Source organism: Esox lucius, chromosome 21 (assembly GCF_011004845.1).
Source record: "Esox lucius isolate fEsoLuc1 chromosome 21, fEsoLuc1.pri, whole genome shotgun sequence".
In the NCBI taxonomy this organism is placed as follows: domain Eukaryota; kingdom Metazoa; phylum Chordata; class Actinopteri; order Esociformes; family Esocidae; genus Esox; species Esox lucius.
Genome location: NC_047589.1, coordinates 7,607,086 through 7,619,550, shown reverse-complemented (window position 1 = coordinate 7,619,550; position 12,465 = coordinate 7,607,086). Strand labels below are relative to the sequence as shown.

At 41.7% G+C, this 12,465-nt stretch overlaps 1 protein-coding gene across 2 annotated transcripts in view; it reads left to right on the top strand.

The window, feature by feature from the left end:
* The first annotated feature begins 664 nt into the window (after positions 1-664).
* colec12 (collectin sub-family member 12) overlaps positions 665-12,465 on the top strand; it is a 55,915-nt gene continuing 44,114 nt past the window's right edge. Inside the window, exons 1-3 of one of the 2 annotated variants that reach the window (XM_010885456.4) lie at positions 665-956; positions 1,134-1,248; positions 3,281-3,331. In XM_010885456.4, the coding sequence (XP_010883758.1) occupies positions 1,242-1,248; positions 3,281-3,331 (58 nt within the window). In that variant the 5' untranslated portion in view covers positions 665-956; positions 1,134-1,241. Of the gene's footprint in view, positions 1,249-3,280; positions 3,332-12,465 lie in introns of both variants that reach the window. The other variant, XM_010885455.4, reaches the window with a different exon arrangement.

Here is a 12,465-nt window from a genome sequence, read left to right as displayed (position 1 = left end):
TTCCGAATGTGTCCTCAAATACCTTCAAATAAAAGCTGAGACCTATACTTTGACCAAATAGTAATTGTTTGATTTCAAATCCAAGCTTCTAGAGTAAAGAACCAAGAATTGTTGGAGGCTGTCTGTAATTTTGGACAACAACCAGGGATGGTGTGTGCGTAATGTCCTATTCACACCCAGTCAAACATGTGTCTTTAAGATTAGATAAAGGGGGTCAAACTAATAACCTTGATGCCCTAATTAGCTTGAGAAGATTATGTGCCTTTGATCAGTAGGTTGCATCTGCAAACCGGATACATGTCAGGTTTAACAAACGAGAGGCATGTTCTTTGTTTTGTTTCCTTTTTATCTGAATGAAATTGTCTGGCATTACAAACAACATATCCAGCCACGAGTATAAGTCACTTTTCTGACTGGTAGGTTTGGTGGAAGTGGAGATGTCTTACAACTCTTACAGAGTTGATGGATGAAAATTGACCCTCCTAAAACTACTTAAATGATAGGCCTGGTTAATGTGAGAAAAAAGCAAAATGATAAAAATCCAATGCACTGTCCCATGTTGACCTCCCCCAGGCCCCACAACCCCTTTGAAATGGTCTTTAATGGGTACCAGGTTTTTCACCCGGAGGGAGGACTCAATAGACATCAAGCCAGTAATCTAATCTCATCTCCGGCCAGCAGCTCCACAAGGCGTCCCAGGGTTTGCGCTGAAAGGCATCCTCACCTTTTCCCCTTAAAGGAGCGCGAGGAGTGCCGGGGGAATCGGACAGATGTGGAAAACACGTGGTTTACTGCTGGAACAAGGCTAAAGACGCGGGACTTTCTTTGGCTTTGATTTTGTTGTGGGTGTGTGGTTGTGGCCAGAACAGCGGACTGGAAAGAAGACATCAATAACCTAACACTACAGACAGTGGTTTATTTACAGCGCTACGCAAAATATTGCGAATACGGGAAATGTAACTTTCTCTCTCATAACATCCACATTGTATTAAAACAGTGCGCATATTACGGAACAATGGGATTCTATGGGATGTTCAAGATGAACATATAACGGAGCGGTCTGTCCGCAACTCTCATGTTTTGAAGTTGGAAAATCTGAATTTGTGTGCACTTTTATTTTGCTGTTCTCCCAGGTCAGCAGAGTATTCAAATCTGCTCGTTTGGACTGAACTTTGAGATGCGCAGAAAGTGACATAGGGAATCTCATCTCTTCTACGCTCCTTACAGATTTATACAACGCCATGAAAGGTAAGCTTCTGTTATGAAACATGACGCTTTTCATTAATATGGTTTTCAGACTTCGAAGTCATAGCCAAACAATGATTTAAAATATTTCACAATGTTGAATGCATGCGTATTTTGTGCGCTGCCAGCGCCCGGCTGTGTTGAACATCTGGATGAGATTAAGTGCCTGTGGTGTGTATACTTCAACTGCGTTATGAAATTACAAGTTCTTTCTCCTCTCGTTGCATTATTCTTAATAGTTGTACACTTAAAGAGTGGCTTTCGTTTTTCGGTTGGTTATTTGGCCGTTAGTGATAGCCTACATGTGAATTAAATCAGACATGTTTTGATTGTAGGCTGCAGTACTGAAGGGACATTTTTACCATATTTTACACATGACAGCATAGACCAATTGCCTGGTGCGTATTACTTTTGGTTTGTTACATGCATATGTCATTTTCCCATGTCACACTAGCCTTTTGTTTGGTGTGTGAAGCCAGACTAAGGCAGGGACACAAAACTTAGTTTTTTCGGCGACATCGGACTGTATTATTTTTTTAAGTCAGAGGAGTAACAAGGCAAGTAAGACATGAAACAGCGTGAAGCCTGGATGCAGCGACCAAACCCCGGGCTCACCTGGGTAGTCATATGTGACTTGTGTTGGAGAGTTTTACACCTACATCACGACTCTGCACTAGACACCACACTGGTCAGATCTGTCTGCCATCTCAAATTCCTATGGAGCTTTCTTTCAAAAACAGAGTTCCAAATTCCCTATAAAGTGCACTCCTCTTTACCAGGCTCAGCTCTTCGAGCTCTTGTCAGAATGAATGCACCTGGTCTATGCAATAGAGTTTAAAATACAGTCATGTATACGGTCATTGAGCATTGTTTATCTCATCGAAAGCACTAGCATCATTTAACAGTTTGGGCTAAGTCATTTTGCTAATTATAATTTCCCCCCTGCATATCTCACCCCTTCCCCCTCCTGCTACCCCAGTCAACACTGTACCCCCCCCCCTACATCTGCTAGCTATTATCTGTGATGTTCTTCTCTCTCTGCCGCCTCCCTGCTCTGGGTTCTAGTGTAGTGTAGCGAGGTGTAATTAGGGTTTACAGTCAACAACCCAGAGAAACCACAGCCTGTGACTTTTACGGCCCTGAGTCCTCCTGTCTCCTTTCCATACGGAAATAGGCAGTTGATTGGGAGTTATAGCCTCCATGACATACCGTGATGATTAAGCTATGTGCTGAGTAAGGCTTATTCATGCTCCTTGGGGAGAAAGGCATTTTTTGGATCCCGGGCCCCCTCTTGTCTGCATTTTGTATTCCTTTGGTTACCTACCCTGGATCATAAATGGCACCCTGTTTATTCAGTGTGGCCGTGGGTTGAAAGTAGCATACTACAATGTGTAGGGTGCCGTTTGGAATACAGAGCTTATTCTTCAGACATAGGATGTATGATATTATAAATGCTTTACTTTCGTCACGTATACAGGATTCACTGTGAGGCTAAAATGAGAGGTGCTAAAGTGTGTGGGATATAATTGTCCCTCCAGGATCATTTGTGTGATAGTTGAGCCTGAACATGATTTATCATAAGGTCTTTCAGCTAGAGAGAACCACCGGGTGGAGAATGTTCTGTGGGGAAAACATTTTGTCCTGACCTCTGCTGAGGTTGGGATACTCGTTTCTCCAACAGTACTATGAGGTGTAAGGACAGGGTATCACAAATAGCCCCCTATTTCCTTATACTGCACAACATTTGATCCTAGACCGTAGGGTCATAGTAGCTGCACTTAGGGAATAGGCTGCCATTTGGGATGGTGCCTTCTGGGATGCAAAATAACAGTTTAGGAAGGTTTAATGAATGAAAACTCCTTTGCTTTCTTTGGTTGACGTAGCCATACCATACCACATTTTGGACGCAATGTTTTCATTCTGGAAACAATGGAGTCAACTGTGTATACCCTGTTCATTTGTTGCTGTGTGTGTCTGACCTCTCTCGGACCTCATGCTAACTCAGACTGTATTTTCCCTGGTGTCTTGCCCACAGACGATTTTGCTGACGAGGAGGAAGTACAGTCTTTTGGATACAAGAGGTTTGGTGAGTACATAACTCTGTCTCTACCCCTTTTCCTTACTAAGATCGATATTCATCTTCTTTATTATTACCAAGTTGATACTTAGCCTGCGTTCCAAATGGCATCCTCTTTGCTTTATAATCTGATTAAAAGTAGCTTATCTATACAAGGAATAGGGTGGTGTTTGAGACGTGTACTTCTCAGGACAGATGCAAGGCAGTGTGAGTTCCGTCTCCCCACCCCCTGGGTCAGGCGGTCAGTAATGCATTCCTCTATGGACCGCGCAGGGTTAAACACAACAGCTTATTCTGGCTGACAGCCTGTGCGGTCCAGCCCACTACTCGCAGCTTGCTTCTGTCAGGAGGTCACCGCTTCATAAACACACATACCCTCAGTCACACACTAGATAGGCGAAACACACGTCTTGCACGTTTAATCTCACTCTCAAACTCGAGGACGCTCCCAGAAGAGATAGGAGAAAAGAGAGCGATAGTGAGGGGGAGAGTGCTCCGTCAGTGTTGTGCTGGTCCCAGGAGTGACCTGGGAGCCACCCCGCCTCTCTGTGGAGGTTCACTCCAGTCCTGAACAACTCGGTCCCGTCTTGATCGAGGGATGGAGGGATTTGGGGGGGTGGAGCCCGTGTTTACCCCGCCACCAGCGGGGACACACTCAAACTGTGCTCGAATGCAATCTCTCACATCAAAGTGTCCCCCCGAGAGGAAGCATCCTGTTTGTCTTTGTGTGAGTGTGCTGAGTCGCGAGCCCTCCATTCAATTAAAGCATCTCAAATGGCATCCTATTCCTTACATAGTGCCCTGCCTTTGACCATAGCTCTATAGAAGGAGAAATTGTCATTTTGGACGCATATGGACTAGATTAAAGTTCTGAGGGAACAAGGCAAACCAGCCAAGTCCAGCTTTGCTTTTAAGTTTATTCAAATGAACTCTGGACATGTGGGAGGCAGTGTAGGAACAGAGAAAATCCCAGCGAGGAGCTGCTAAACACTGCTGTCCAGCCAGGAATGGGGTTCTTTCTGTTCTTGGGAAGACTGTCTTGAGAGGGGCCCTGATCAAATGTAATTCATGGGGTTCCATTGGGAACGCATAAAATGGCAGCACTTTGCCTGGCTTCCTCTGCTCGTGGACGTCGCAGTTGTTGCTCCGGAGTAATTATTGTGCAATACAATTCATCTGTGTGAGAAATATGACCAAGTGTGTAGTCTCTGAGTGCAGTGCATATAACCTTCCAACCACAGTGGAAATGAACACTTCTTTTCTCACAGCCTTTCGTATTTACTGTACGTTTTAATACACTGCTACATGAAATGTGAAGAAATGCCAGCACAAAGGCTAAATAGAGGTGGTTGGCGAGGTGTCTCATTGCGCATAGGACCTGGACATAAAAAAGTCCACATGGCAATGATAAGACTTTCATGAAATTTGTCTTGTTGTATGCTAATATAAGGGATTTGAGGCAGTCTGATTGCAACCTGATTCAGCTCATACCCTAGTACAGAACAGAGTCAGAAGCCTAAAACCATCATGGTATGTGAAATGGGCACAAGATAGTTGTAAAAGTCTGCAGGGATTCTTTGAGGTTACCAAGTGGAATGCATTAATTGATGCCTGACATATCTAACTTTGGCTGGCTACATCGACAACACTGTTCTTCAGAGAGCAATGAAGTGCTTCCCAATATCACCTTGTATTACATGAAACGTTGAGAATAAATATGAAATATGAAAAACAACTGTAATTTCTGAGGAGTTACATGGACAGTGTGAAAGAGATATAGAAAGAATTAAAACAAATGATTCAGGCTATTAAAACAAGATTGAGCAACAGTTTGCTTTCAAAAACATCAGGGAGGTGTGGACGTGGACGCAGCTTATGACAGGATAAGGTGGCCACAGTGGAAAATATGTTTTTTGGCTGAAACACACAGACCTTTTCTGTTTCCAGCTATGATACCTGGCTGGTCAAGACTGTCTAAAACTGTCTTTACTGGCTCCGAGAAAATACCTAAATATAATGTTTCCATTGGTAATACTGGAAAAACTGTTCTGAAGATTGTAGGACCAGAGGTTGGGATTAGGTGTTATTGTAAATATTGGAAACGTTGTTTTAGGACATTCTTGCTCTTTTAATTTTATGTAGAAGTGTACATTTTATAATGTTTTTTTTCTCAATACGCATTTTGCTGTGGTTTGACCAAGCAAGAAGTTGTGTCTTCAGTCCATATCAAAGAAACAGAGGCAAGAGGGCACTTCTCAGATGCATACTTCATTTTATACATATCTAACTGTAAGTCAGTCTGGATAAGGGTGTCTGATAACTGATTAAAATGTATACTTGAAAGAAATCATTCATCATTGCAAACTTCTAAACAATGTATGCACATAAATATGCATCCACATAAAAACTATTCAATGTTTTGTAAAATCAGTATAATTTTGAACAGATTCTTTGAACTGAAATTAGAGAAAATAACTTCAGAATGAAATGTTCACTCATCTCGTATATTATTATGTCTAAAGTTACCAAATTCAATTCAAGAAATATTGGCACCCTTCATGAAAACCTCACAAAATGTAAATGCAAAAAATAAACACAAAATAATAAGTCATATTTTGGACTCAAGCATACATAGGAGGAGTCCTATTATTTCATTACAACAGAATAATTTCTCAAACAAAACATTAAGTAGGCCTAGTGAAGAAATTCTGCAAAACATAGTTTTCGAAAATATTAGCACAGCTACAGTCAATATTTTGTGATGCCTCTCCTGGAGTGGTTAACAGCACTGAGACTCTTCCTTTAACAAGATGGGGAAATATTGAAGAAATATTGAGGAAATATTGGACCAGTGCTCCATGCAGCACATAGCAAGATCCTTGGTTCACTGCCTTGTTTTTTGAACATACCAACATTTTGAACATACCTTCTTTCTTTAGAACTTGTACTTTCAAAGACACTTGCCCTGAAGTGTACATGCTGCCTTATAAGCTACAACTACAGTGATGCACAAGCACTTAGCCACTTTCTTCAAGTGTACAGTTTCTTCTTCATGATCAGTCAAGTGCATTCATAAACCTTCCTTCTCTCACCTTTTGGCATCTTTCCTTCTCTGTCAGCTGGGAGGGCCGCATATACCTGGATCCGACATTATGTTCTGTGTCACTACACTGTCAGAGCTTTCTTGGGGTGCCAGGGGTGGGCTCTGTCGCTATCGCTATCACCATCATAATCAACATTGGTGTCATTATAATTCAAATGTGTGATGTTAAAAGAATGGAACTTAATCTATGTCTTCTTAACCTGTCTGGTGGCCATTCGTGATAGTTCTTTCTTATGTGACTGTCGAACCGTCATATTCAATAATCACAGCTAAGCTATTATTGTTATGGACACATGTTATTTTCCTCCTTCCTTCTTTTTTCTGCCCTGCAGAAATGAGCATTTTGTATTTTAAAAACATCTCTTGTGTTGAGTAGCAGGCTCAGGCTGACTGAAAATTCAGTTTGAATTTTCATGGGGCCCTAGGCCTTCTGGGACCACAGGAGGCTGCCTACTTTGCCTAATGCTAGTGACCATCACTGGTTCTAACAGTTGATTTGCCATCACCATCTTCCTAATCGTGCATGAGGCAATATGCATGTCCTCTTCTTGGCAAATTTGCAACTGTTCCAGACTTCTGAAATTCTTAGATTGTTTTCCTGACTTTTCCTTTACCTGATCTGTGTAGTTCAAAAAACATCTGTCTCTTTTCAACTGACAGCTTTTTTTTTTTTTACTCATGATGATGGATGGCAAAACATTTTCACTGTGTTTGACAACATATTTACACACCAGAGAAACAGGATGAGGTGAAAGGCATTAATACAGTTTCTGGAGATTGAGACCAACTACTTAACAGTTGAGTTATTGAGTTGTTTGGTATTATTTTAAATATTCTTTAGGGGTGCCAGTACTTAGAAAATATTAATAGAAAATTATGTTCTGTAGAAGAAATCATACTACTCAATATGTTTTTTGTTTAAGAAATGGTTTTGTTGAAATGAAAGCATACAGCTCCCTCTTGTGCCTGAGCCCAAAATATAAAATATTTTTTGTTGTTTATTTTTTGAATTCACTTTTACTCAATTTCATGAACGGTGTCACTAAATCTTGAATATACTGTACAGTACATGCTTGTTTTTATGTAGACATGTTTATCTGCCTGAAATGTCAATTACAGGGTATGAAATCCCAAATTCTGTTTCAAATATTTAGTTATACTCAAACAAGACATTTTACAAAAATAACTAGGGAGGATATGATTTTTTTATTAAATCAAATATATATTTTTCTTTCAGCAACGGAAATATGGAAAGAAGTGAAAAACACAAACAAACAGAGAAGATCCCAATTTAGCCCTCGTCTGAGTCAGACATGACCCCATTCCCCTTCCTCTCAAACATTTTCCCCGCAAAACAAACACCCCCCTTCTCTCTCACCCACTTTTTAGTTCTCTCACCCACTTTTTTTGCACATTAAGAAATGTGTTGCTGCAGTGGTTTGGGGAAACTTTTCAGGGCCTCTGAAACTCCCAGGATAATCAGCAGCAGGTCTGGGTCAAACAAGAGTCTCAAGGACATACGAGAGGATCTCAGAGATACTACAGCATTAGCAGTGTAGACTAGGACACCGGGCAAAGCAGTGGTGCAGTGTACCCTCTGCAGCTTGACATTAGTCGCATAAAAGAGGGTCACCACGGAAGATCCAATGTCCCTTTGGTTTTGGAATAATGTAGTCTGTGTAAAATATGGAAATATATAAATCAATGTCTGGAGATGATGGAAATGGTATGATTGAATTCCAAGCTAACCGCCGAGTGTGCTATGGAGAAACTTTAATGGCTAAGCTCCTCCTCTCATCTTCGCAAGCCAATAGTTTATAGGGCTAACTGGCCAGCCCGCAGTTAATGCACCTGATCATTAACTAAAAGGTTGCTAGATACCTGTGCTGGAAAGGTTCTTCTGTCGCAGAGCAAAGCAGTTAACTCCAATTTCTCCACAGGGATTGCCGTAAATGTGTAGTATTTTTTTCTGCCAAGAAGTTAAAAGAGCTTTCTGACATCTACTTGTAATTCTCTCAATATTTAAACTTCTGCAATTCCCCAACTGTGATCCATGGAGAAACGTTTACCTCATGTTAAGTGTAGTTCCTGACCTGATACATTCAGCCCCAGAATTTTGGTCACATGCACACATCAAGTCTAAGCCTGCCAATATGAAGTGCAAATAATACACTGGGTGCACTTCCCATTGGCAAGCTAAGTCTGTAAACCCCATGGTATTTTAACTAAAATAAAATACTTATAGTGAATTGAGCTCAAAGTACACGGCAAAGTATTATTCCTCTACTGAGGCATGTAGTACTGACCAGAGATGTAGTCAAGTCACTGAAGTCAGAGTCAAGTCCCAAGTTCCTTGTGCTTGAGTCCGAGTTGAGTCAATAGTCGAATCTGACCACCAGAGTCTCTAATGCTGAAGTCTGAGTTCTGATGCTTGAGTCCTAGTGCTTGCGCGTGATAAAATATAAATGTACCCAGTCAAATACTGTATAGTGTAATGGCAAGAGGAATTTCGTATTTTAAATAGTATCCTGTTCCACCAAAATGTTTTACATAAAGTTGTGCTCATAGGTTTGCATACCCTGGCAGAAATGTGAAATTATGGCATTGATTTTGAAAATATGACTGATCATGCATAAAAACTGTCTTTTATTTAAGGATAGTGATCATATGAAGCCATTTATTATCACATAGTTTTTGGCGCCAAACTTTGTTACAGACACACAATGTGACACACACAGGTGAAAATGGCAATTCAAGTTTAATTTCCTACACCTGTCTTTTTTAATTGCAATTAGTGTCTGTGTATAAATAATTAATGAATTTGATAGCTCTCACGTGGATGCACTGAGCAGGCTAGATACTGAGCCATGGGGTGCAGAAATGAACTGTCAAAAGACGTGGAAATTCGTGGAACTCTTTGTCAGGGAGACCAAGAAAGATTTCAGCCATAACTGCCAGAAGAATTGTTCGTGATACAGAAGAAAAACCCACAGGTAACCTCAGGATAAATACAGGCTGCTCTGGAAAAAGACGGTGTGGTTGTTTCAAGGAGCACAATACGACGATACTTGAACAGAAATTAGCTGCACCAAGTTGCGCCTTTACTGCACCAATGCCACAAAAAAGCCTGGTTACAATATGCCCAACAACACCTTGACACGGCTCACAGCTTCTGGCACACTGTAATATGAAGTGACGAGACCAAAATAGAGCTTCATGGTCACAACCACAAGCGCTATGTTTGGAGAGGGGTTAACAAGGTCTATAATGAACAGAATACCATCCCCACTGTGAAGCATGGCGGCTCACTGATGTTTTGGGGGGGTGTGAGCTCTAAAGGCACGGGGAATCATGTGAAAACTGACGGCAAGATGAATGCAGCATGTTATCAGGAAATACTGGCAGACAATTTGCATTATTCTGTGTGAAAGCTGCTCTTAACGGTGGATATCACTGAAGAAGGCTTCAGTCCTTGGGCAGCACCAGTAGCTCTGGTCCACAAGAAGGATGGGTCCTGGCATTTCTATGTGGATTACAGAGAGCTCAATGCTCTGATGCCAATGGAACTAACAAATGCTCCTGTGACATTCCAGAGGGTAATGGACATGGTACTGCGAGACCTTCTGTGGAAAACATGCCTGGTGTATCTGGATGATGTTGTCATGTACAGCCTCACTTTTGAAGAGCATCTGCAGCGCCTGAGAGAAATCCTCTCCAGATTCCATCTCTGTGGCCTGAAGCGGAACCCTTCCAAGTGTTGTCTTACCCAGGACCCGGTGTGGTTTGTAGGATTCATCGTGTCCAAAGATGTAACTCAGCCAGACCCAAGTAATGTGGAAAGTGTGAAAGACTGGACTACTCCACGTATAGCCACCGAAGTGGCAGCCTTCCTGGGGGTCTGTGGATATCACTGGAAGTTCATTCAGAACTTTGCACACCATGCACACGCTGATTGAAGATATTTTTTTCCTGTGGACCTCGGCATGCCAAGCTGCATTCGTCCACCTAAAGCATGCCTTGTCAGGGCCTCCAATAGTTGCCTTTCCAGACTTCACAGGGCCATTCTACCTCTAAAAGAGATGCTTCATGCTCTGCAGTTGGCGCTGTGGTTGCCCAAAATCAGGAAAGTTGTGAAAGTGTTGTATCAGCCATGTCCTTTCCAAAGCAGTTTGAAAGTCATCAACTAAAGCTAGCTAGAAGGCTGGTACTGCTTAACTACCGGAAGGATTTGATTGTGCAATATGTTTGATCGGACCTGGAACGGAGCCTGGCAGCCTGGTCAACCATGTTACTATATGAGGAATGCATTTTCTGAATTTTCCCAGTCTCCTCCCGTTTTAAACTTTAGGAGGACATGAGGTCCTGGTCCACACCTGCAGAGCACCTGGTTTGGGGGGCCCGTTGCTGTCCCTGTCCTTGTCCATCTGGTAATACTTCTGACCTAGTTTAAATTTAAATAGACTCTGGATTTAACCCAGATACATTTATTAATTATTCCAATTGGACTCTTAATATCTCACCCGGCACAGCCAGAAGAGGACTGGTCACCCCTCTGAGCCTGGGTCCTCTCTAGGTTTCTTCTTAAAACTCGGCCTTCTTAGGGAGTTTTTCCTAGCCACTGAAATTCAACCCTACTGTTGTTTGCTCCTTGGGGTTTTAGGCCGGGTGTCTCTGTAAAGCACTTTGTGACAACTGCTGTTGTCAGGGCTTTATAATAAATTTGATTGATTGATTGATTGATACTATCTTTAAGCCATTTACCATAGACTTAACCCTGTTATGTGAAAGTTATGGATGATTTGAAAATTATTTTATTTTATTTTATTTTAAGAAGTGTTTATTGAACTCACTCGAAAACAGCAGAGTGACATACAGTTAGTGCATTAATCTTAAGATAGATAGGTGGGACAGTAATAGTCAGTACAATCTCTCAATGGCTCAGACAGCAGTCGTGCATTTTAAAATTGCAACATCAATACAAACAACATAAAAAGCTGAACAAACAGGAAGCAGTAAGGAGCATTCCAAAAGTATGTGTTAACACTCAAGAAAGTCCTGAAAGAATGTCCATTGTGTAAAAAGGACAGTTACAGATGCAATTCCATTCTTTTTGTATGCCTCCTCCATGTCAAGTTGTTTATCAGACTTTACTCCCTGTTAATCGTCCAGTATGTCCTTCCGTTTAACCTCTTTTGGGGAATTCCAGATATTGTTGGACTGAGACCTGGCGCTTGTAGCCTCAATGTTCTTATAAAAACCAGGCTGATGCGGAAGGCAGGTAGAGAATTCGCAGACTACTGAGCCAAACGCTTTACCTACTTTTTTCAGCAGTATCCCAGCTCCATCGGGACAGGATGGCTGTATTTTAGGGTGAGAGGGAGTAGAGTGAACTCAGACTTACCACAGGCTTTTCCCCCCAGCACAAAGACCTTGGGATCATTGTATTAAAAGTTAGAAGGTGTAATATCAACACACTTTTTCCACTAACACTTTCTGACCACATGTTGAAATGTGTTTATGTGCTTTTGGTGGAGTCTCCACCCAATTGCTGACATATGTGCAGATTCACCCGGATAACCATTTAACTTTCATTCTCTCTGAGTGTTAGAAGAAGCCAAGCGGATATGGCCTTGGGTTTACACACAGATACATATTCAACAGTTTCAGTATTTCTCTTGTTTCCTGTCTGCCTTCCTCACTCTCTAACCCTCTCTCACTCTCTCACACACACAGACACACACATATGGCTGAGTGAATTCATATGGTATTTCCATCAATCTCTCCTCAGCCAAATTGAAACCAGCTCAAAATTACCTCCCTTGTCCTCAAGGTTTCAGACATATTTATTTTTCTGTGCGTGTGTGTATGTGTGTTTGGGGGGTGACATAGGAAGAGGCCATTTGAAGGAGAACAAAATGTTTTTGGCCAAACCCCCACTGCCCCTTTTAATACTGGGCTAAAAAGGATATGTCATGGGCCTTAAGAATCATCAGCCATTTTGGACATCAACTACCATTAAACCTTCAGATGTTCTGCTTTC